This window comes from Fusarium sambucinum, chromosome IV (assembly GCF_050947815.1).
Source record: "Fusarium sambucinum isolate potato_lamoka chromosome IV, whole genome shotgun sequence".
In the NCBI taxonomy this organism is placed as follows: domain Eukaryota; kingdom Fungi; phylum Ascomycota; class Sordariomycetes; order Hypocreales; family Nectriaceae; genus Fusarium; species Fusarium sambucinum.
In genome coordinates this window covers 2,558,901-2,579,528 of record NC_139291.1, presented here as the reverse complement: position 1 = coordinate 2,579,528, position 20,628 = coordinate 2,558,901, and the positions used below count along the sequence as shown (strand labels likewise).

At 47.1% G+C, this 20,628-nt stretch overlaps 11 protein-coding genes across 11 annotated transcripts; 5 read left to right on the top strand and 6 right to left on the bottom strand.

Annotated features, from left to right (window-relative positions):
* Positions 1-526: 526 nt before the first annotated feature.
* FSST1_000871 (HAD-like domain-containing protein) lies at positions 527-1,393 on the top strand (the record flags this gene model as incomplete). The annotated part of the gene is made up of 3 exons (XM_083235290.1): positions 527-1,002; positions 1,050-1,192; positions 1,260-1,393. 3 exons carry the CDS (start codon positions 527-529, stop codon positions 1,391-1,393), a joined length of 753 nt encoding a protein of 250 aa, XP_083091053.1.
* A 258-nt stretch (positions 1,394-1,651) lies between these two features.
* On the bottom strand, positions 1,652-3,179 carry FSST1_000870 (major facilitator superfamily domain-containing protein; the record flags this gene model as incomplete). Its single annotated transcript, XM_083235279.1, has 2 exons — positions 1,652-2,744; positions 2,794-3,179. 2 exons carry the CDS (start codon positions 3,177-3,179, stop codon positions 1,652-1,654), a joined length of 1,479 nt encoding a protein of 492 aa, XP_083091052.1.
* Positions 3,180-4,070: 891 nt separating this feature from the next.
* FSST1_000869 (uncharacterized protein) lies at positions 4,071-4,537 on the top strand (the record flags this gene model as incomplete). The annotated part of the gene is made up of 2 exons (XM_083235268.1): positions 4,071-4,381; positions 4,438-4,537. The coding sequence occupies 2 exons, from the start codon at positions 4,071-4,073 to the stop codon at positions 4,535-4,537; spliced, it is 411 nt and encodes a 136-aa protein (XP_083091051.1).
* A 21-nt stretch (positions 4,538-4,558) lies between these two features.
* Positions 4,559-5,966, bottom strand: FSST1_000868 (dolichyl-P-Man:Man(5)GlcNAc(2)-PP-dolichol alpha-1,3-mannosyltransferase; the record flags this gene model as incomplete). Its single annotated transcript, XM_083235257.1, has 3 exons — positions 4,559-5,461; positions 5,515-5,759; positions 5,816-5,966. The coding sequence occupies 3 exons, from the start codon at positions 5,964-5,966 to the stop codon at positions 4,559-4,561; spliced, it is 1,299 nt and encodes a 432-aa protein (XP_083091050.1).
* Positions 5,967-6,209: 243 nt separating this feature from the next.
* Positions 6,210-7,457, bottom strand: FSST1_000867 (FAD dependent oxidoreductase; the record flags this gene model as incomplete). The annotated part of the gene is made up of 4 exons (XM_083235246.1): positions 6,210-7,033; positions 7,085-7,182; positions 7,242-7,379; positions 7,432-7,457. The coding sequence occupies 4 exons, from the start codon at positions 7,455-7,457 to the stop codon at positions 6,210-6,212; spliced, it is 1,086 nt and encodes a 361-aa protein (XP_083091049.1).
* A 768-nt stretch (positions 7,458-8,225) lies between these two features.
* Positions 8,226-8,770, bottom strand: FSST1_000866 (thioredoxin-like protein; the record flags this gene model as incomplete). Its single annotated transcript, XM_083235235.1, has 3 exons — positions 8,226-8,424; positions 8,484-8,591; positions 8,649-8,770. 3 exons carry the CDS (start codon positions 8,768-8,770, stop codon positions 8,226-8,228), a joined length of 429 nt encoding a protein of 142 aa, XP_083091048.1.
* Positions 8,771-9,665: 895 nt separating this feature from the next.
* On the top strand, positions 9,666-10,371 carry FSST1_000865 (large-conductance mechanosensitive channel; the record flags this gene model as incomplete). The annotated part of the gene is made up of 4 exons (XM_083235224.1): positions 9,666-9,814; positions 9,868-10,068; positions 10,118-10,262; positions 10,315-10,371. 4 exons carry the CDS (start codon positions 9,666-9,668, stop codon positions 10,369-10,371), a joined length of 552 nt encoding a protein of 183 aa, XP_083091047.1.
* A 493-nt stretch (positions 10,372-10,864) lies between these two features.
* Positions 10,865-11,616, bottom strand: FSST1_000864 (uncharacterized protein; the record flags this gene model as incomplete). The annotated part of the gene is made up of 2 exons (XM_083235213.1): positions 10,865-11,273; positions 11,336-11,616. The coding sequence occupies 2 exons, from the start codon at positions 11,614-11,616 to the stop codon at positions 10,865-10,867; spliced, it is 690 nt and encodes a 229-aa protein (XP_083091046.1).
* A 1,649-nt stretch (positions 11,617-13,265) lies between these two features.
* On the top strand, positions 13,266-13,967 carry FSST1_000863 (uncharacterized protein; the record flags this gene model as incomplete). The annotated part of the gene is made up of 2 exons (XM_083235202.1): positions 13,266-13,573; positions 13,628-13,967. The coding sequence occupies 2 exons, from the start codon at positions 13,266-13,268 to the stop codon at positions 13,965-13,967; spliced, it is 648 nt and encodes a 215-aa protein (XP_083091045.1).
* A 2,716-nt stretch (positions 13,968-16,683) lies between these two features.
* FSST1_000862 (glycosyl hydrolase family 76-domain-containing protein) lies at positions 16,684-18,180 on the top strand (the record flags this gene model as incomplete). Its single annotated transcript, XM_083235190.1, has 2 exons — positions 16,684-16,774; positions 16,829-18,180. 2 exons carry the CDS (start codon positions 16,684-16,686, stop codon positions 18,178-18,180), a joined length of 1,443 nt encoding a protein of 480 aa, XP_083091044.1.
* A 207-nt stretch (positions 18,181-18,387) lies between these two features.
* Positions 18,388-19,645, bottom strand: FSST1_000861 (histidinol-phosphate transaminase; the record flags this gene model as incomplete). The annotated part of the gene is made up of 2 exons (XM_083235179.1): positions 18,388-19,516; positions 19,572-19,645. The coding sequence occupies 2 exons, from the start codon at positions 19,643-19,645 to the stop codon at positions 18,388-18,390; spliced, it is 1,203 nt and encodes a 400-aa protein (XP_083091043.1).
* Positions 19,646-20,628: the final 983 nt, after the last annotated feature.

The window sequence follows — 20,628 nt, the reverse complement described above, 5'->3', positions numbered from 1 at the left end:
GGAGAACAAGTGTGGAGGGGCACTAATTCATGCTGCAGTTGGTCAGAGTCATGAGATGACGACACTGGAGTCGCTCCGACCAAAAGGCCAAGACGGTTAAAGGATACATGGAACACTGATACTGATAACAAGCCGCTGTACCTCCTTGGTAGGTACTAACTAAAGACAGAGTATGCGGTGTTTTATGTTATATACAGTACGCGATTGATATTACTACTCGTTGAACTAGTCAGAATCTCTTAATGTCAATATCCAATCAGCTTGACCAGATAATAGCAAGAACACTTGCTATTGCTGATCTCTTTTCTTGCTTGTCTCTCATGAAAACTTATGCCCCTCCCCCACCATTTTATTGCGCTCTGTCATATCTTCCTAAGCAAGAACATTCGGTCTTTGTTAAAGCACGATCCAACAACAGGCCATTGACTCATTCTTTTGACTCCTGTCCAGAATACTCAAGTACGGGCTGAACTCACAATCTATTCAGATCAAGAAACTGCACAAATAATACCTCCAGACCTTCATCATGGCTTCTTCAGACACTCCAGCTCTCAAGAACAACCCCAAGTTCATCTTCTTTACCGACTTTGACGGCACCGTCACCACCGCCGATTCTAATGACTACATGACCGACAACCTTGGCTTCGGTGTTGAGCGCCGTCGTCAGCTTAACAAGGATGTTCTCTTTGGAAAGATGCACTTCCGCGATAGCTTTGTTGAGATGCTTGACAGCATCAAGACTCCTTTCGACGAGTGTGTCGACATCCTCCTCAAGAACATTAAGCTCGACCCCGGCTTCAAGGAGTTCTACGATTGGGCGCAACAGAACAACGTTCCTATTGTCATTCTCAGTGGTGGTATGGAGCCTGTCATTCGAGCTCTCCTGGATACCCTTCTCGGTCCTGGCTGGGACATTCAGATCGTGAGCAACTATGTCACAGCACGCGAGGGCAAAACTCTGAAGGACGAGGGTGGTTGGAGAATTGAGTTTCATGACGACAGGTATGCCTGCCCGAACATGGTATTCTATCCCTTACTGATTATAATAGCATCCATGGCCATGACAAGTCCATCGAGATCCGCAAGTACTCTTCGCTACCTGACCGACCTACGATGTTCTACGCTGGCGATGGTGTTTCTGATCTTTCTGCCGCCAAGGAAACTGATTTGTTGTTTGCTAAGGCTGATAAGGGTGCGTACAATCACGACTTTGGATAATTGTTTGAATGTGCAAGTGAATGCTGATTAATCTCCCACAGATCTCGTCACCTGGTGTGAGAACGAGAACGTTCCCTTTGTCACATTCCGTGATTGGTCCAGCATCACTCAAACCGTCAAAGACATTGCGGCTGGTACCGTTTCTGTCAAGGATGCTGCCCGCGGTCGCATTTAAGTAGGAATTTTTCATGATATAGAAGGAAGAGAAATGTTTTGGTGTCTATGGTTACATAGAGGCATAGAGGATAAAGAATTAGATGCAAACCATCTACACGGATTATATGATAGATCTTTTATAGATTTCGGATAGAATTGGTCAATCTGAGCCAATTCACAATGTTTCCTGGACCCGTCTCATTCTTTTGTAATACTCCTAATCATCATCTTGTTGCAGATTCCTTAAGGATCTCCAGGGTTCCCGAAAGCCGATTTGTTACTCAGCCCTCTTATCCTCTGTGGGTAGAAAGTACCAGCACACCAACATGACAGCGAAAAGGAAAATCGCAATAGGGTGGAGTACAAATGTACCAACAGCCTGAGCAAGGAGACCAGTAATGAAAGGTGCAACAGCTCCTCCCGCACTACCACAGGCACTGATTGTCCCAATCCCACTTAGAGACTCACGTCGGCTCATACCACGAAGGAAGACTGCTGCGGCGCATGGGTAGATAGGTCCAAGAAAGAGACCGACGATGGAAACAGCGATGGCGTTGCCCACAATGTTAGGCACAAACCAAACAAGAAGTTCAAACGCCAGCGCACCTACGGTGAGAAAGTAAACAAGTTTCTTCTCGCCTATGCGTTGAGCAGGGGCAGACAGGAGAAACCGACCAATTGTTATACCCGCCCAGAAGCCTGCTGTCACATAACCGACCGAAGAAGGGTCTCCATCACGGTCTTCAATAAGGAAAGAGATGACCCAGCCAGAAATAGAAACTTCAGCTCCTTGGTAAGCAAAGATGAAGAGCGAGCCCAGAAATACGATGCGCATTTTCATAGCAAGAAACATGCTGTTCATCAGCGACTCTCCCGCCTGGGATGACTCTCTCTGACGCGCCGTAGGGCTCATCTCCTTTTCGTATGTCCAAAACGCCCAAGTGCCCAGAACAAAAGTCACGGCACCAAGGGCACATGTTATGATGTAGTACCGGTTCCATACTGCATTTGCAGCTGTGACGAGTGCAGTTGCGATGAGGGGCCCAATCGTACCTCCTATCCCATAAGTACCATGGAGGATACCAAGCATGAACGTTCCGTTTCGGAGTCCACCAAAGAAGAGGTTTCCGATGGCGACGTTAATAGAAATACTGAAGCCAATGAAGAAAAAGGAGACGACGACGACTGCAAAAGGTGCTCCGCAGATAATAGGTACATATGCCAAAGTGACTAAGGCTTGACCCAGCCCGAGGAGCTTGGCTCGACCAAGTTTGGCTCGCAGGACGTCTAGAAATACGGCTGCGGCGATAAAACCAATGGCTTGTCCTACGAAGATCAGGGATACCGTGCCATATCCAATACCATAATATCTTGAACTAGTTAGCCACTGCCGTTGAACGTCGGATTTAGTCAACATACTTTTCCATATATGGGATCAATGCGCCAGCAGCACCATCACTCAGTGCATTACCCAGTTGTGCAAGGCAGCCAAAAAGGGCTCTGAAGCGGTTCATGAATGGATTCCAAAAAGTAGGTAGAACTTCGACAACTTCGGTATTGGAGTCTGGAGTGTTGGGTCGACTCATTTCCAGGTCGTTGCTGGCGTTGGTAGAAAATGCATCTCTTGTGCGATCATCTTGGATTGGAATGTTGTGAAGCTGGAAGGATTCTCTATGGGAGGTACCGACTTGTGTTCTTGGGACTGTTTTTGCGGGTGCTGTCAAGGGTCGATAAAGGTCTTCATCTTGGGATTTGGCAAGGGCTGGTTCAGCTGCAACGAGGCCCGAGAGCATTGAAGGTTCCATGTTGGATGAGTATCTCTCAATGGTATGAATTGATAGTCAGTATGTGTCGGTGACATACAAGATGACAGGAGAGTATAATCTGATCCAGACATGGCTGCGATCCCTTGATATACACACCGGCGTAGAGAAATAGTCTTTGACCGAATCTTCACGGAATTTATAATGAATCAATGCTTAGATCACTTGATCACCCATCTTTGCATCCGAAACATTCCTTCAATGGTGGAATGCCTCCATCAGGTAACATAAACAACATTGTACTGAGAGAAGCGCCATTCAAAGAATGGCAGTCAAGCCGAGCCCACTTAGATGGTAAACGAGGCGAAAGAAAAACGGTAGACCAATAGCATAAGCTACCGAATAATTTACCCACGACATCAAACCCTGGCCAAGATGTAGTCAGCGACAGACTCATAGTACAACAGCAACATCAAGGTGGGCTTCTAAAAGACCCGATTGGGTATTAATTCATAAGGCTTTGCTGACAAAATGGCCACCTTCTTGATGCTGATGATAAGTTGATAGTCTTGCTGCTTTGGGTTACCAACCCAGCATTGAAGTCAAGGTTACAGTTCCACCTTGCCCCGGAAGTCCTAGTGCCTAAAAAGACCCACGTCTATTCATGGCGCAGCATGAGAGAATAAGAAAAATTTATGTTACATGGTATTATGAGAGCAGTAATTGTACCTGGCCGGAGAGTCCCAATATAGTAAGTCCGGTGTAGTTCATAAGTCATATTGGATATACCGATATTTGAAGCTTGAGTCTACCAAGGTTCACGTATCGCTGTACCCAGTATCTGCCCCTCCAAAGCAACCCCTCCACATTTTTATCATATCAGGAGAAAAATAGTCCAACACTTTGCGAAAGTCGTCAATAACAAACTTTACAATGGGACGTCCTAAGAGAAACGTACTTGCGGCCGCTGAGGCTGCCCTGACACCGCCTGACGCTCTCGAGTCCAACCAGTCCCTTGTTCGTGTTGTCAAGCCCGAGGGAAACAACTTGTACACCTGCGAGCTCCCAAACACCAAAACTCTGATGTTGGAATTGGCACAGCGATTTCGAAACACCATCTGGATCAAGCGCGGCGGCTTCGTTCTGGCCGAAATATATCAAGATAGCAAAGAAGACACCCGAGCAGATGGAGAGATTGTGAATGTTGTTCGAGACGAGAAGGCTTGGCGTAAACAGTCTTATTGGTAAGTCTAGGCTCTATGCTGCGTGGAATGAACTAGGCTAATCAGATCTATCATAGGCCTAAAGAATTTGTCAAGAAGAGCACATATGACTTTAGCGACTCCGAAGAAGAATCCAACGTCGGCAAAATGCCCCCAAGTGACTCCGAAGATGAGTGAGGTCACAATTTAGATCCAGATCTATTTGTTCTTGGCCTCGATTTTCCGAGCCTGAGAAGGAGGAACCGCAAGTCTGGCTGTTCCGCGATACACCAACACAACCGTCGCAAGCATCGCACCCACAGTCACGCGGGAGCTGAGGTCGGTGCTTGGGAAGATGTTCCAGGCCCACTCCTGCGCTGCCCATATAAGCAACACAATGAAGGAATCTTCTGTGGCTCGCCAGAGGAGGTAGGGCGACGCCCACGCGAGATATGCATAGAATTGGTAATGGAGCGACCTCGCAAACAACAGACCAATAACGTTGGCAGAGAGCATCGTTGTCATGACATACTCGGGGGTGACGTAGTGGGAGATTCGAAGCTGCTCCTGCTGATTGAATGGAGACTTCAGTCGCAAAAAGGAAGGGATCATGGCAGAAAGAGGTTGTCCAGTTGGTTGGAGCCACCTCTGGGAAATAAAAACCAGAAGTGCTATAACGTGACAAACAAGAAGGAATATAGCAAAAGATTTGCTGAGGAAGACCTCCTCACCCAACATGCGCCAGTTGACCGTCCATTCGAACTTGAACTCACGCGACAGCTCAAAAGCTCGAGCCGCATAACCACGAGGATTCTTCATGATGAACGGGATTCCAATCGCGAACTGAACCTGTGCCATGAGCCATGCGAGACGTAGACCGGGCCAGAAACCTCTTCCTAGCAAGAGAATAACGCCGATAGCAGGAAGGACCAGCAGTAGCGACATCTTGATTCCGAGACCCCAGGTATATGCCAGACTTCCAAAGGTCCAATTTCGACGCTGGAAGAAAAAGATGCTGAGCCATAGGAAGAAGACGGCGAAACAATCGTTGAAGCATCGCAGGACGAAAAGGCTGTGCAATCGTTTCGAGGCGATCAGAAAGACGAACATGTATGGGGGTACCTGAGCAATATCAGCAAGTCATGTCGTAAAAGCGGCCTGCCACCGTGACCTACCTTGGCTTTCCAATAGCAGAGCATGACTACTGCTAGTGTCGCCATATACAGAACACCGAAGATTTGTTGCGCTAGAAAAATGTTCTCGCCTTGGTCCGTGATGTGGTAGAGTCCTGTAAAGGTGTAGACATGAGCAGCTGGATACACGAGGGGACCCGTGCCACCCTCGATCTTGGTGTAGTCCTGTTCGCCAGAGACGAATTGTGAAACCTGTTGCATATATGCCACCCAGTCGATCTCGGTATCTGCGCATACAAAATTAGCTTTGTTCTGGGTTGTGAGAGAGTCGGGCGCATCGTACATGGGACTTTCCAAATGATCAGACCAGTGCCCACCGCGTCGGCGAGCCAAAGCGCGACGGGAATGCATTTTGAGAGCGCGTGTTGGCCGGTCAGAACGTTCCTGACGAATCGAGTGCCTCGCGTGAGAGCGCCAGGCGCAGGGTCAGCCATCTTGTCGATTTGAGATAGCCGCTGGCCTGTGAAAGTGGGAAAAGGGAAGCTTCATGAGCTTTGGGCCAGGGGTTCATGACAGCTGTGGAAATGCGGGGCCCCGCGAAATGCATAAACTCTACATCGTCACCAAAATTGTATTCAAGTTAAAGACACGATAGAAGTGAGAATAAAACAGACAATAGCATCTTGCGATTATATTATTCAAAGCCAGATTTTCTCCCATCGGTCGCTTGAGTCAGTCTACAATCTCGCCTTGACACCTTGGCCAACCTTGTCAACCAATTCAACCACACCCTCGGCACAGCCATATGAGCCTTGGTAGCCCCAGCCTGAATGGCCATAGTTGTGCACAATCCATGTCTCGTCATCCAGCTTCTCTTCCTCAAGTCGGAGACCACCCTTTCTCCAAGGTCGTAGCCCAACAGCGTGTCGAATAATGCTCAGTCCCTTGACGCCCTTACCATCCGCAACTTCTGGGCGGGCTTCAACAATGCGCTGCAAGATGCGCTGAGCGACATTAGGATCTGGCTGAGACTCCCAGTTGCCAATGTCGTAGGTTCCACCCAAAATCGTGCCGCCACCAGCTGCTCGCTGCATCAGGTACATCAAGTCGCTTCCACCATCTTCAACTCCAGATGTGATAAGCATAGGTGTGCTCTCGTTTCGTACCACCACGATCTGTCCACGCGCAGGTGCCATAGTCTCGTCCTTGACACCGCCGAGCTTGAGGGAGCCTAGACCAGTGGCATTGACGATGATGTTGGGAACGTTGCCTGTGTGGCTCAGCTTTTTCGCCTCGCTGATGTCGGTGAGGTTGGCTCGCTTGATAACAACACCATTCTTGAGGCATTGGCCCGCTAGCCAGGGAAGATAGATGGCGGTGTTAATACAGACAGATGTAAACTGGCAACCCGAGTCGTAACCGCGGGTGACCTCGTTTGGGTTCAGCTCTCGGAAGTCCTCAAACAACTCCTTGTACCATGGCTCTTCTTGAAACAATGCGTCAGGGAAGTTGTTGCTCTTTGCTTCTTCAGCATCCTTCTTGCGTCTTGCAATGTTGCACTCTACAAGATGTTAGTAAGGCCAGTGATTTCTGAGAATATATGATGTCGCACTTTGAAAGTGAATACCAGCCTCAGGGACCTGCTCACAAAGTCTCTTGAACTCTACCCATGTTCGACGTTCCCATCTGCTGTTTTCTTGTGTAGCCATTCTAGATGATTGTTAGTTACCGTCAAAAGTCTAATACCAGATCTGTCTGTTTGGACTTACGGGCAGACGTTGGCTCCGGCAAAAGGCGAGGCATATTCAATGTCGTAATCACCGGGCATATGTTTACCAACGACTGTGATCTTGTTCCCCTTGTTCTTGGATAGAAGATAGGCTGAAGTCAAGCCAGAGACACCAGCGCTGCTTCATGTTAGTTTTTGTTGGTATAACGAACTCCGACTACGGGACTCACCCAACGACGACGATTGTGTTAGCCATGTTGATGGTTGTTACGAAACTTGCTTCAGGTTTGCAGATTGGGGCCTTAGTTTGGAGAAAGTCGATGATTTTTAAAATAAATTAAGTCCAAAAGACAGATAATAAATTGAGGTTGGTGAGGCTGTCGCATCAACTTGACTTATCTCATGACCTTATACTAACCGTCCCCTCGGTTCTTAGTTAAAGCCCCGATTGCTAACCCGGCCGAATTGGTTCTTCTAATTGGTCTGATGCAGCAAGTTTCCCGCGGGGACCCGCCGAAACCGGGATTGCCTCCACAGAGATAGCGGAAAGATGCAATGTCAAGATAAGGGTGTTGGAGTCAAATGTTTACTCCAAGTTGTACTTGGCCAATGGTATTCATTGTGGGACGCCTTTTCCAACTTTTCAATGTTTCCCGGGCGCAAATGACATTGACCGTATGATCTTCTGTGATACCATACATTGCGGTCTTCCACCCCCGCTTGTTTCTGTCTATACTGGAAGTAGAAGGCCGGATGAGAACAAGTTAGTTGGCTGAACCACTTCTAGCCGACACCGCAATACAATTTGTGACAGTTGATCGACATGAGGCTCAAGAGTATCTGTGGCCAGATATCTCATAGCCAAGATACCAATGTCCAATTGCAAAGTCTAGCTATGCTAATATACACAGTTACCTCCTGCGCTTCCTTTTCATGGATAGCCCGCACAAGCCAGGTCACATTCAACAAGTTCTCCCTTGCGAATCGCGACATAGAATACAAGATGGTAAAGTAATAAAACAGCTTAACTGGCATGCTTGGCAAGCATAGACTGAAGGGCCTGGGGGTTAGCACCGACCAGCTCATCAACCTTGTTGCCGCCCTTGAAGACGAAGAAAGTTGGCATGGCGCGAACGCCCAACTCAGCGGTCAGGTCGGGCAGCTGATCAACATCAAACTTGACAAACTCAATGTTGTCAGAAAGAGGAGGTTGCTCGGAAAGCCTAAGTTGGGCATGTCAGTCTGAGAGTTTTGAGGGCGTTTGTTGTGTCTGGACTCTTACTTGCTGAGGATGGGAGAAATAGCCTTGCAAGGACCGCACCAGGTGGCAAAGCAGTCAACGAGGACAGCCTTGTCTGTTGTGGAAACTAGATCCTTGAATTCCTTGGTTCTGTCAAGCTGAGTTAGTTTTGCCGAGATTTGGTCTCGATCTATCTCTCAAGCTCACGTCTTGATATCCTGAACAGCGAATCGCGCAGCTGTGGTGTGGAAAGGTCGAGCTGCGAAAGAAGCGGCGCCAGATCGGGCAGCCTGGGCGATAGGTCGCATAAGGCGGAAAGGGGAGGTCATTTTGTGAGTTTTCAAAGTTGGGTTCTTCTATATATTACAACTTTTGATGAGTAGTTATGGGGAGTCTGGATTTCTAATAATTAGTTCTAAGGCTTCTTTACAGTGTGGGTACTGGAGTTCTGATTGGCCAATCAGGTTATCAACACGAGAAGTTCATGACTGATTTTGGAACTCATGATATTTATACCTATCAGTTAGAGTGTTAGTGGAAGCATTATTAATGACGGCTTTCACTTTAGTTGAATACCGGTGTTGCAGTTAGAATCTTAAGCTTTAAAACTAACATCCATGAATCGAGCTTACCATGGTAACTTATGAAGAATGAGTATTCTGCTTGGGTATTCACGCTGCAGTCTTCTTATCATCAGAGAGCTTAGTGTATTATAAAAAAAAAAAAAAAGAAGAAGTAAAAAAACCCATACTTAAACCTAGTAAAACGACAGTTGTACTACGGAAACTAGCTACTAAGTAGCAGAAAAAATAGCTTCCTAAGTCTTAGGGTATAAGAATAAGTAGTCTAAGAAATAGCATAGGGCATAAAGTGACCTACTAATTTCGTCTCTTATGCTTCCAGCGGTCAATTTTTCTAATACCCTGAGGACTAGGTAGAATAAAACATGCAAACAAAGACATAATATTGTCGACTTGATTACCCTACAGCCGGTCGCTTGGGTGCCCATGACGTCAGTGACATATCAACCGCGTGAAGCGCGTGTCTAACTGACATTGGATGAACACCTGTAGCGAGGACCCGTCTTCAGGCTGCCATAACTGAAACGAAAGCATCAGAATCCTTCAACTCTTCTTCCCCTCATCAAACATCTCACCTCACGAATTGTAGCCCATGTCCTGGCTGTCTGGTCTTTGGAGAACTTCACGCCCAAGCTATCGCAACATGCCCGGTCGCTTCCCCGATGAAGAGTCCGGCTCTGGCGAGTCCGAGACACTCCTCGGTCGGGGCCACAAGAGAGTTAAGCACTTTTGGGATGGTTTTTTCGACTTTGCTTTCCAAGATGACATTCTCAAGATTGCCGTTGGTTTGATGTAAGAGGTTCGACCCATATTTCTACTTCCAATAACTAACACGGATCAAACAGTCTTGCGGCTGCCTTCACCGACTTGGTCAAGTCATTTGTGAGCGACGTGCTCATGCCGCCTATTTCTATTATCCTACCCTTAAACAAGAACATGGAGGAGAAATTTGCTGTTCTGCAAAAGGGACCCAACTTTAACAAGACCACGGGCTACAACACCTTGCATCAAGCACAAGATGACGGTGCTGTTGTTTGGGCTTATGGGTAAGTGATAAGGACCGGTATTGTTACTGTGGTTGCTAACAAGATGTAGATCGTTTGTCAATCAAATGATATCCTTCCTTGTACTGGGTCTCGCCTTGTACGGACTCGCCCATTTGTGGCAGCTTGCATCGTCCGAGCCCATCATCAAGCACACTAAGAAGTGCAAGTACTGCAGACAACGCATCAACGAGAAGGTGAGAATTGGGAAGTAAAAGATTATAAGTATGCATAACTAACCCTTTCTAGTCTATCCGATGTATACAATGCACCAGTTGGCTCGATGGAAGAGAGGACCGTACCTGAACTAATACCATGCCATTTTATGCAAGCACATGATACCCTTGGCTTTGCGTCTTTACTACTTTGAGTTGTTGTATGCGTCAAACAAATTGGAATTGCTTTACTGCGCTGCTGTGCATTTGGTTGAGTTGCTTTTTTATTGCTTTGAGTACAACTTTTATCCTTTACGTTGTTTTGAGAAGTCGAGTTCGGTGTTAGAAGTAACGTTGTCACGATAAACATCACACACTCCTTGAATGACCCTTCCTAGTGAGTAGAAAAGTTAGGCTCCCGAGTTAGGATATAAAAATAAGTAGTCTAAGGACTATAATCTCAGGTGCATAAGGTGACCTACTAATTTCGTCTCTTATGATTCCAGCGGCCAACTTTTCTGGTACCCTGTTGCCTTCACAGAAGTAATGTGGATATGATTTGACATAGAATTGAATGGTTTTAATTAGATATCATTACTGCTTAACGTGTTACCAAATCATCATTCCCTTCTCGCGTGAGACTTTTACAACAGCATGGCAGCAGCACCACCGACAATGGCAGCAGCAGCAGCCAGGACGGCGTTCTGGGTCACCATGGGGCCGGCAGCGTTGTCAGACTCAACGGCAGAGGGAGTGGCATCAGCGTCAGCTCCAGAAGTAGTGGCAGAACCAGTAGCCTGAGCGCCAGTATCCTTGGGCTTGTCGGCAGTAGTGGCCTCGGAGTCAGAGGCAGTGGCAGTGGCAGAAGCGCCACCACCGTTCAACTTCTCGGCGCCAGCAGTGATGGTGATGGGCATGATGAGTTGCTTGTATCCGCTGAGAGCGGTCGAGGTGGCCATAGACTCGGTAACACCAGAAATGACGTTTGTTGCTTCGACAGAGCAAAAGGCCACATCATTCTTGGGGTCCAGTTTGCAGCCAGTTCTTTGATCGCTGGAAGATGTGTTAGTATGTCCATTTATGAGTGCCAACTCTATAAAAGGGTAGATGCTTACATGAGACCACCGCCGTACTCCTCGGGAGGGCTGTAGGAGTAGCTGATGTCCATGGTGGAGGGACCACCAACAATAGTGCGCTCTTCCTGGATGCCGCAGTCGCTGGGGTCGGTTCCCTCACGGCAGTTGATGGCGACACTGGTCGCCCCACCCTTGACGGCGACGACAGATCCCACAAGAGGTTGATCATCGAATCCGGGGAGGAAGAAGTTGACGGTGGTTGTCTGGGCGGCGGCGACAGTGGCAATGGCGCCAGCGAAAAGAGCAAGAGATCGAACCATTTTGAAAGTTTTATATTATTAACGAGTGGTAGTAGTTGAGTAATAAAAAAGAATGTATCGGGTTGGACGTGAAAACGAAGGTGAAAAGATCGACTGTAGATGCTTTAAAAACAACGATAGTACTAAGTCAACGCAAGACATTCGAGAGGCAGATGATCTCCTTTTAGCAAATTTTCTACACCAGAAACTACCTCCTGCCTGCCGATTGTCACCTGTATCAGTCTTGACAAAAGGGCCCGAGAGTCACCTATCCAATCATTCTAATTGAGTGAGTGAATCCTTCGGGGGTCGCTTAGACAGCGATAGCGCTAATTCTCGAAACACTTACCTTTTCAGAGGTGAACAAAGGAAATGAAAAACGGCTTTAGTATTCCGAGGATCCGCCCTGGTGCCACCCACTCGGGCCTCGTAGGGCAAGGGGAAAGACAGGGGAAGAGGCAGAGGATTGGAGAAGGGAAGCGGGAGATTTACATACAACCACGAAGCCAAGACAGAGTCAAATAGTATTGATCCTCAGCCAAGTCTCAAGGATAGTGATTTCTGGTGGAGAAATAGGCCTTTTTAAAGTATAGTGACAACGGAGAATAGTCTAATGATTTGGCGTCTGTTATGTTTGGCAGTTGAGACTATTGATCTTTATTTCTGAAGCATTAATTGAATAGAGTTAGTCTCATCTTATGGGTGGTAGCGTGTGTATCTGACCGGTGTCATATCCTTGTTCTCGTACGAGTTGGAGGTAGGCAGCATTCGGATAAGAAGAGATCTATCTAGGCGCCTGTTCACTATAATATAGTTAAGTACGGACGGAGTACGGAGTAATGAGCTCCCCATGTTGCTCCGCGATACACTAAAATACTCGGTAGACTCAATGTAGTTCAAGGTCAAGGGGCACCCTGACGCGGTGAGGTCTCCAACAGGAAATGTATCTCTTTTTTCAGAGTAGCCTGAGTTACCTTGTCTAGTAGTCGCCGATGGACTGGTTTTCGGTGGTTGTTTGTTGAGCTACTCCTAGGTACTCTGTCTTGGGCTAAATTAATGGATAGGATAAGATAATAAAAATGTCTTGGCATTCAGTCTTGGCATCAAAGTTTCATTACGATTTCTCAGTCTTGGCATGTCGCAAGAAATTCATCCGTCTGACATTTTGAAGCCGGTTTTCCGGTAATCCTTTAATCAAGATGGACTCTAGAGAGGGAACCTCAATCATGTCTTTCATGTCATGTCCCCATACGTACCCTCACCTGTGCTCTTTATATACAAACATCACCATCTTCCAGAGGTAGCTCCAGACCTCAGCCTCGGTCGCCCAGGTCTTGGCACTCTCCGTAGATGCTTGGCTCACGTCTTTGCTGGCCCCTCCCGAGTCCCATCCCAGTTTCTCCTTCAAATGAGTGGGAAAAAGGGACAGACATCCATCTTGAAACAATCACGTTGCCATTTCGCGCCCAGAGCAGAGGAATTTTGTATTTAGACAATACAGATACCTGAACAGTGACTAGCCCTTGAACAGTACTGTATTCGCACGCGCCTTACTACACGGATACACACCTTGAGGACCTTTAATTGGCTAGACTGCCCTATTTGCGAACCTTTTTTATCCCTGCGCGCGACGATCCAGCCTACAGTACAGTGCAGCGAAGCGCAGTACCATGTTGGGACTCACCTCAACTCTGTTGGCGGTGCTGGCTGTGAATAGTGTCACATATGCCGAGGAAGAACCTCCCACTATCACCGCAGCGCCTATATACTTGCCATACTACAACAAAGAGTCCTGGTCCCTTGTCCGCGGTAGCATCATTTCGAGCGACGAGCAGGCCCAAGAGACAACATACACGATATTCTGTCCAGATACAGACGGTTCCACTCCTCCAGAGTGCGATCTTTCTCTCGAGTTTCCTTTTGTTCTTGTTGAAGGCCCTGATACCGTTCGATTCCACGGAACTAACCCTTCAAGACTGTGTGTCTTTTTTCTTTCTTTCTGGTAATCTGTCACTATGCTAATGTGATATAGAACGGCAAACTTGGAGTGCAGTCTACAAGGCACAACCAAAGCGACATGCTCTGGATACTCTAGTTTCGACAAGGGTTACAATGATGGTATTCACACTGGACCAACTGAAGTAGTATGGAAATCGACCTTTACCGGAAAGGAAGCGGAATGGGGCGTCTTGACCATGGGCCCGTTACCTGAAGATCCTGACCCTGTCACCGCTGCCTCGACTACGCCTACAGAGTTCGTTTCGATGCCGTTGGCTACAGACGGCAGCAGTGCGGCAATGGGTTTGGTTACCAATGTCATGAGAATCGCTCTCGTGGCAGCCTTTTGTACGTTGATGACTGGCTGGCTGTGAGTGGACAGGGTCTGTTTGCGTTTGCTTGGCATATTTATGATGAGAACACGAATTACGACAGAACATTTAATCACAAGGCATGAGCGAGTATTTGTTTTATGGCATTATCTTGTCTTGGTTGTTGCAATTTTATTCAAGGCCAAAGACCAGAATTACAAATAAACTATAATTTAATAATTTAATTGCTAAGATTTGTATATAGATATAAAAGTAAGATGAGTGACTGTTTACTACAATCTTGATTAGAATAAAGAAACCTTTAAATACCAATAATGACAAGCATCATTGTGATAAAGGACAATCTCTGACTAGTATGGAAACCTTGGTGTTTCTTTGGGTACATATTATTTCATTAGCTGCACAGCATGCAATTAAAACTAGACAACGTGTCCGAGTGGTTAAGGAGATAGACTTGAATCATAATGATTGGATATCTATTGGCTTCGGCCTCGCAGGTTCGAATCCTGTCGTTGTCGATTCTTTTTACATTTTGTACAAAATCTGAGGTGTGAAGTGATTGTGAACGTCAGTCTCTCATATTGATGGTAGCTTCTTGGCAATACAGAATCGCCGACCTTGGAACATCATGAGAGGAAAGAAAGATGTGGCTCTTCTCTGCTCAAGTTTAATACTGTCCATGACATGTTTGGAAAAGTGAATCGGCCTGAATGATATCAACACTCCGTTAATAGCCAATGACATCTTTTATTTTCAAGGCTTGTTGACAATTGACATTCTTTGATGATTACGCGGCGGTGGGAATGGAGGCAAAGATGGGGAAATAGGCAGATGAAGGGCGGGCTGCTTTCAGAGACATCCTTGGCGACAGAGAGTGCATTCGTTATCAGTCTCGTTCAGAATGACTATTACTAGGTCAGAAGATTGAGATAAAGTTCAACACTTACCACGCACGCTCAAGAATGTTGTTTATGTGTGGTGGCCATTAGATATCAAGATGAATCTTGGTGGTTGGTTTTAGATCACAAGTGATTACAATAGGTTAATAAATGCGGTGGTATCAAGGTTTCGGACAAGAGTTAATAACATGCGAAAAGTTACAACTCAAAGGGAAACAATCTCTGGTAAGAAACATAACTGTTGAAGAGTAGAGTATAGGGTATAACTACCTCCGGGGAATGCGGAGACTGAATTCCATGTGTGAGGCATCTCCACCTCCAGGAAGCTTGGCTATGAGCTTCTTTTTTTCACCTCGTGTTCAATGCAGCATGGAACTAAATCCAGTGGGAAGTATTTGGCTTGTGATAGTAACCACCATGAATTTCTCAGGTCTCTGACTCTGACCTCTGGATGATCGACAAAAACGCTAGGCATGTTTCGTGTTTCAGGATCTCATCTTTTTAGAGGCATGTTTCGTCTTTGAGTCAGGGTCGGTCGTTTTTGAGACGATTTCCTTTTTCCGTAACTAGGTAACTCAGCTCAGCTCAGCCTCAAGCAAGGGAGGTTGATTTTTTGTAACGTTAATGCAGCGTTGACAGATACACAGACTGACAGGTGAAAAGTGATAGATGGTTACACTTGGATCTTGCGGTATAACATTCACTCATCTCTACAACCAGAACAATAACGATTGACAAATGCATGAATATCGTGGCGCCAAGCCTTGTCTCTCCAACTTTCAATGATTGCCTATCAATCATCCTCCCCCTCCCCCAAGACATCTGTCAGTCCAAAGAACTAAGAAGTTTTAGTGCCCTTTTACCCCTGGAACCTTTCCCAATCCACTCTTATGTGCTCTAGACCAAATCGTCTTGGAGTTTTTTGTGTTTAGAAACAAAAAAAAAAGACGATCATCATGGGGTTGTTTGTTTGTTGACGTGTATAAACTACCCGCGCGGTGATTCGAAACAACCGGCCCTTTAAAAGTCCCATGTCTGTAACCACCATAGTTTGTTTTACTGGTAGACTGGCTACAGAGCACGGTTGATCGCCGAAACCATCAGGGGTGTGGAGAGGAGAATTGCTGTACCCATGGGCAGGTCATGATTCAACGGTTCATCATGTCTGAGGCTCATCACCAAAAGTCTCACCTTTTTTACTCTTAGCCTTATTAGTCTCGCTCGTCATTCGTTCCTCAAGATGCTCCCTGGATCTGGATCTGAAAGCAGCAATGCATCAAGCACCAGCTAGGGTACCCAAGTCTTCCATCGTCCATTAATACATATAACCCAAGTCTAGCCCCCGTCGTATTATCAACGTTTGGTCTAGTCTAGCCAAGCCAGGACCAGCCTGAAAACGACCGAACGTATATTCAGCTTCAGCTTATTGCATTCTCGTATTTCATTCTCTGTCTACCTATCTCTAGTCAAAATCTGCTATCGTCCTTCTTTCCCTCTTTTCTTCTCTTTTCTACTTCACTTTTTTTTAGGCAACCTCTCCCTCGGCCTCTTTCCTTCTAAACTTTGATCTCTCTTTTTCACGCCTACCATTCCTTGAAACTTGAACGCCTCATCAACATCAGCAAGACGCTTATTCGACTGCCACTACAACTAGACTCAGCATCGCCACAATCTGCTAGAACCATTAAACCACGCGCATTAACTGGCCCATTAACAAAGCTTCTTAGCCGAGAATCTCTACATAAAAGAACCAACCCCAGCCATCGTCCGCTGACCTGCACCATACTACACCACACTCATATCTTCCAGGAGAAGTCCATTCATCGCTGAGCGATACGTACAATACCCCATCAACCACAATGAAGTTCAGCAGGTTGGCATTGGCCAGTCTGGCTTCTCTAGCCACTGCTACCAAAACACCACCCAAATCACTCGACACCTCAAACCCCGGTATGTGACCCAGTCAAACACTCTTGAATAATAATACACAGCTAACAACTTCAGACTCCATCAGGGATGTTGCAGGAACATTGGCCTTCGATGCCATGTCCTACTACAGGGGAAACGTATCCTCGGTCCCCAAAGACTTGGGAGATCTTCAAGACCCTTACTACTGGTGGGTAGCTGGTGCTCTTTGGGGCATCATGCTCGACTACTACCACCTCACCGGAGATTACTCATACAACGATGTCATAATTGAAGCCCTTCTGGGTCCTACAAACCTTGGAAAGGGCAACAACTACATGCCTGCTGAGCATGCCGATGAAGAGGGCAACGACGATCTCTTCTTCTGGGGCAACGCCGTCCTGTCGGCTGCCGAGCGAAACTTTCCTCAGCCTAACAAGGACCTACCGTCTTGGCTCGACATTTCTATCAATGTCTTTGATCAGCTTGTTAGTCGCTGGGACGCAACAAAGTGCAATGGTGGCCTTCTGTGGCAGATTTACCCAGACAACCCCAACGGCATGACATACAAGAACTCAGTCAGCAACGGCGGTTTCTTTCAACTCGCTGCACGTCTGGGCCGTGTCACGGGCGATACCAAGTATCTTGACTGGGCCGTCAAGATCTGGGACTGGTCGTGGGAAGTTGGCTTCATAGATCACCGCAATTTTCACGTTTACGACGGCACCGATACCAAGGACAACTGCCAGAAGACTGTCTACCACTCATTTACTTACACTCAGGGCATCTACCTATACGGAGCTGCTGTTATGGCAAACCATACCGGGGAGCCAGAGTGGGCTGAGCGTAGCAGGAATTTGCTCAAAGGTACCGACTGGTTCTTCGCGCCGTTTGGTAATGTCACCAATGTCATGTACGAAGCCGCCTGCGAGACCGTCATGAGTTGCACGGCAGACATGGAAACCTTCAAGGGTTACCTGTCACGCTTCATGTACCTGTCCGTCCAGATGCAACCTGACCTCAAGGCTCACGTCCATGACCACCTTTTACCAAGTGCCAAGGCTGCTGTCCAGACATGCACTGGCGGTAAGTCAGGCCGTGAGTGTGGTCAGCGCTGGTATGTTGAAGGCTATGATGGAAACCCTGGCCTCGGTCAGCAAATGTGCGCCCTTGAAATAGTTCAGGGATTGTTGTTGGATAAAGCGCCTGCACCGCTCAAGGGAAATGATATCAAGGTCATCCGTAGCACGGACTGGGCTGCCATGGACGTTCACGAGTCCAAGATTAAGAGCACCCCATCGGCTTCCGATACCGCCGAGACGGCGTCAGCAACGTCTGACTCGCCCCCTAAACCTACAAAGAGCGAGGATGCGGCTGGTTCGTACCGGGCTGATCTCGTCCTTGCGTCGTTCAGTATTGTAACTGTCCTCACATTCCTGGGACTGGCCTAGACAAAAGTTATTGATGATTCGTTAGATCTTAAACGGGATAGAATGGACAGGCGTTCGGGCTATGGATTGATTATTGATTGGTCTAAAGGACTAATATTCTTGTAAAACGCTCATACCCACGAGCGTTGCCTTTATAATTTCACGAGATTACGTCTAGAAATCTAGATCTAACTTTCAAACGCCTTTTTATCGTTTCTTTGTCGTGTTTCAGGATCCTCTAACTTCAGCCAACGTTGTCTTCAAGGACTCCAAGAATCTCGTCACTTCGGCATCTGTGCCGACTGTGATACGCAGACATCCTAGACATCCGTGCTCTTTACCTCTAAATCGCACAACCACACCCTTGCCCTCGGCAAGTTTCTCGTACACAGCCAACGCAACGCTGTTATCCGGCTCACCTGCCGAGTTAAGCATCTCGTAAAGCATAAAGTTACTTTCGGTGCCACCACGTAGACGACCAACACCAGGGATCTTGGGGAGTTCCTGAATAAGTCGATCGCGCTGCCCTAGCAGACGAGCGCGGTGGTCCCGCATAATAGCAAGGCCCTTTTCGGAGACAGCATATGACGCAAGAGCGCTCGTGGGGCTTGAAATGTTGTAAGGGGCCTTGAGACTGTTGAGGAGTCGAGCGATGGGAGGCGAAGTAAATGCAGCACCGAGGCGAATACCAGCCATACCAAAGGCCTTGGAGAGAGTCTGCATAACTACCAGGTTGGGGAACTCAGTCACCCACTCTGCGAGAGAAGCATCGTCAGGAGCAAAGTCGATGTAAGCCTCGTCGAGAACAATGACTCCGTTCCATGTAGGGTGATCGAGGATCTGCTTAACATCGGACTTGGCGAGAAGTGAACCAGTGGGGTTACCCGGCGAGCAGAGGTAAGCGAGCTTGATGTTGGGCTCGTTTGTCAAGGCATCGAGAACAGCTGGCACATCAATGCTGAAAGAAGGAGCCTCCAGGAGAGGAACCTTGACCAGTGCCACATCGTTGACCTGCGCAGAAACAGAGTACATGCCGTATGTGGGTGGGCATGTAAGGATTCGATCCTTTCCGGGGATGCAGAAGCAGCGTAGTAGAGCATCAATGGCCTCATCGCTTCCAACGCCAACAAACAGGTTCTCTGGCTTGAGTGTCTTGTTCGTGTGAGCATGGGTGTTGCGCAGTTCGCAAAGCAGCTGCTTCAGTGGCTCCTGGTGAGGATCGGGATAGCGGTGCAGGCCCAGCAGGTCGACGTCGACGCCATTGGCGGCCTTGTTGGCGACATCTGAGCTCAGTGAAGGGCCGTATGCATTCTCGTTGGCATCGAGGAGGATGTTTGTTCCGTCATCCTTGTAGTCGCTGGTGGAATTGTTAGTCTTCTCTTCTGTGTTGATGCGGGGGAGGGGCAACTTGCTCTCGCGCACAGCGATAAGGCTGGAGAGCCAGAATATTTGGCCTAGCACAGGTCTCGAGGTTGAAGGGTGCCATTGGACGTCTAATTGATCTAATTGAGTGTCTACGAGTTGGAGATACGAAGGGGAATGCGAAGCTCTTGCTCTTTAAACCGTTGACATATAGCCACTTTTGCTTGATAACGCCGACGCCGGAGGGGCGAGTCATCGGAATTTATGTGGGGCGGGATGTTATCATGGGAAAGGCGTTCATTCAATACATTGGATAATTGACAGAGTAAATATTTGGTGTTTGTACCCTTGATAAGTAATTGGACAAGGGTTAACTCCGAACTATGACTGTACAAGAACACCGAATATCGATGTGCTGGTGTTGTTATATCTACACCTCCGAGTTACTTACATGTGCTTCTACTACCCTACAAAGAAAGCGAACAATGATTGAATAGATTTTGAGATGCAGGACAGATATGGTACAAGTAAGATTGTTTAGGAACCGACTTTGTTAAATAGTTTGGCCAATCTATAGGTGCTTCAACCATAACGAAACGTGTGTTGATGTAGATATTGCCTAGTTCTGCAAAACAAACAATCGAGAACCACGGAAAGATTGCTCAAGACCATAACCACCACTCACTTTCACCATAATAATGCCTCTAACAGCTATGCAACATAACCTGATGCGGAATACGATTGAGAATACTATAAAGCTGCAGAATGAACTTGAAACACATCAAACAGCAACTCATGATATGACAAGGTGAACGTTAACCAAGCAAGTCATGATCATAGCACCAAATCGAGACACTTTTTAGTAACCAAGGTCGCGTGGCCCAATGGCAAGGCGTCTGACTACGAATCAGAAGATTCTGGGTTCGATCCCCAGCGTGATCAAGATTTCTTTTTAATATCGGTGTCGAATATCTGTCGATCCTCTGTTGTGGGGGAGGGTTGGCGCAAACCTTTTTTGTGGGTTGGACGTCTAGCGTTAGATGACTTACATGACCTCACTATACCCTTGTCTATCAAAACTACATATCATTTACAAGAGCATTGTGT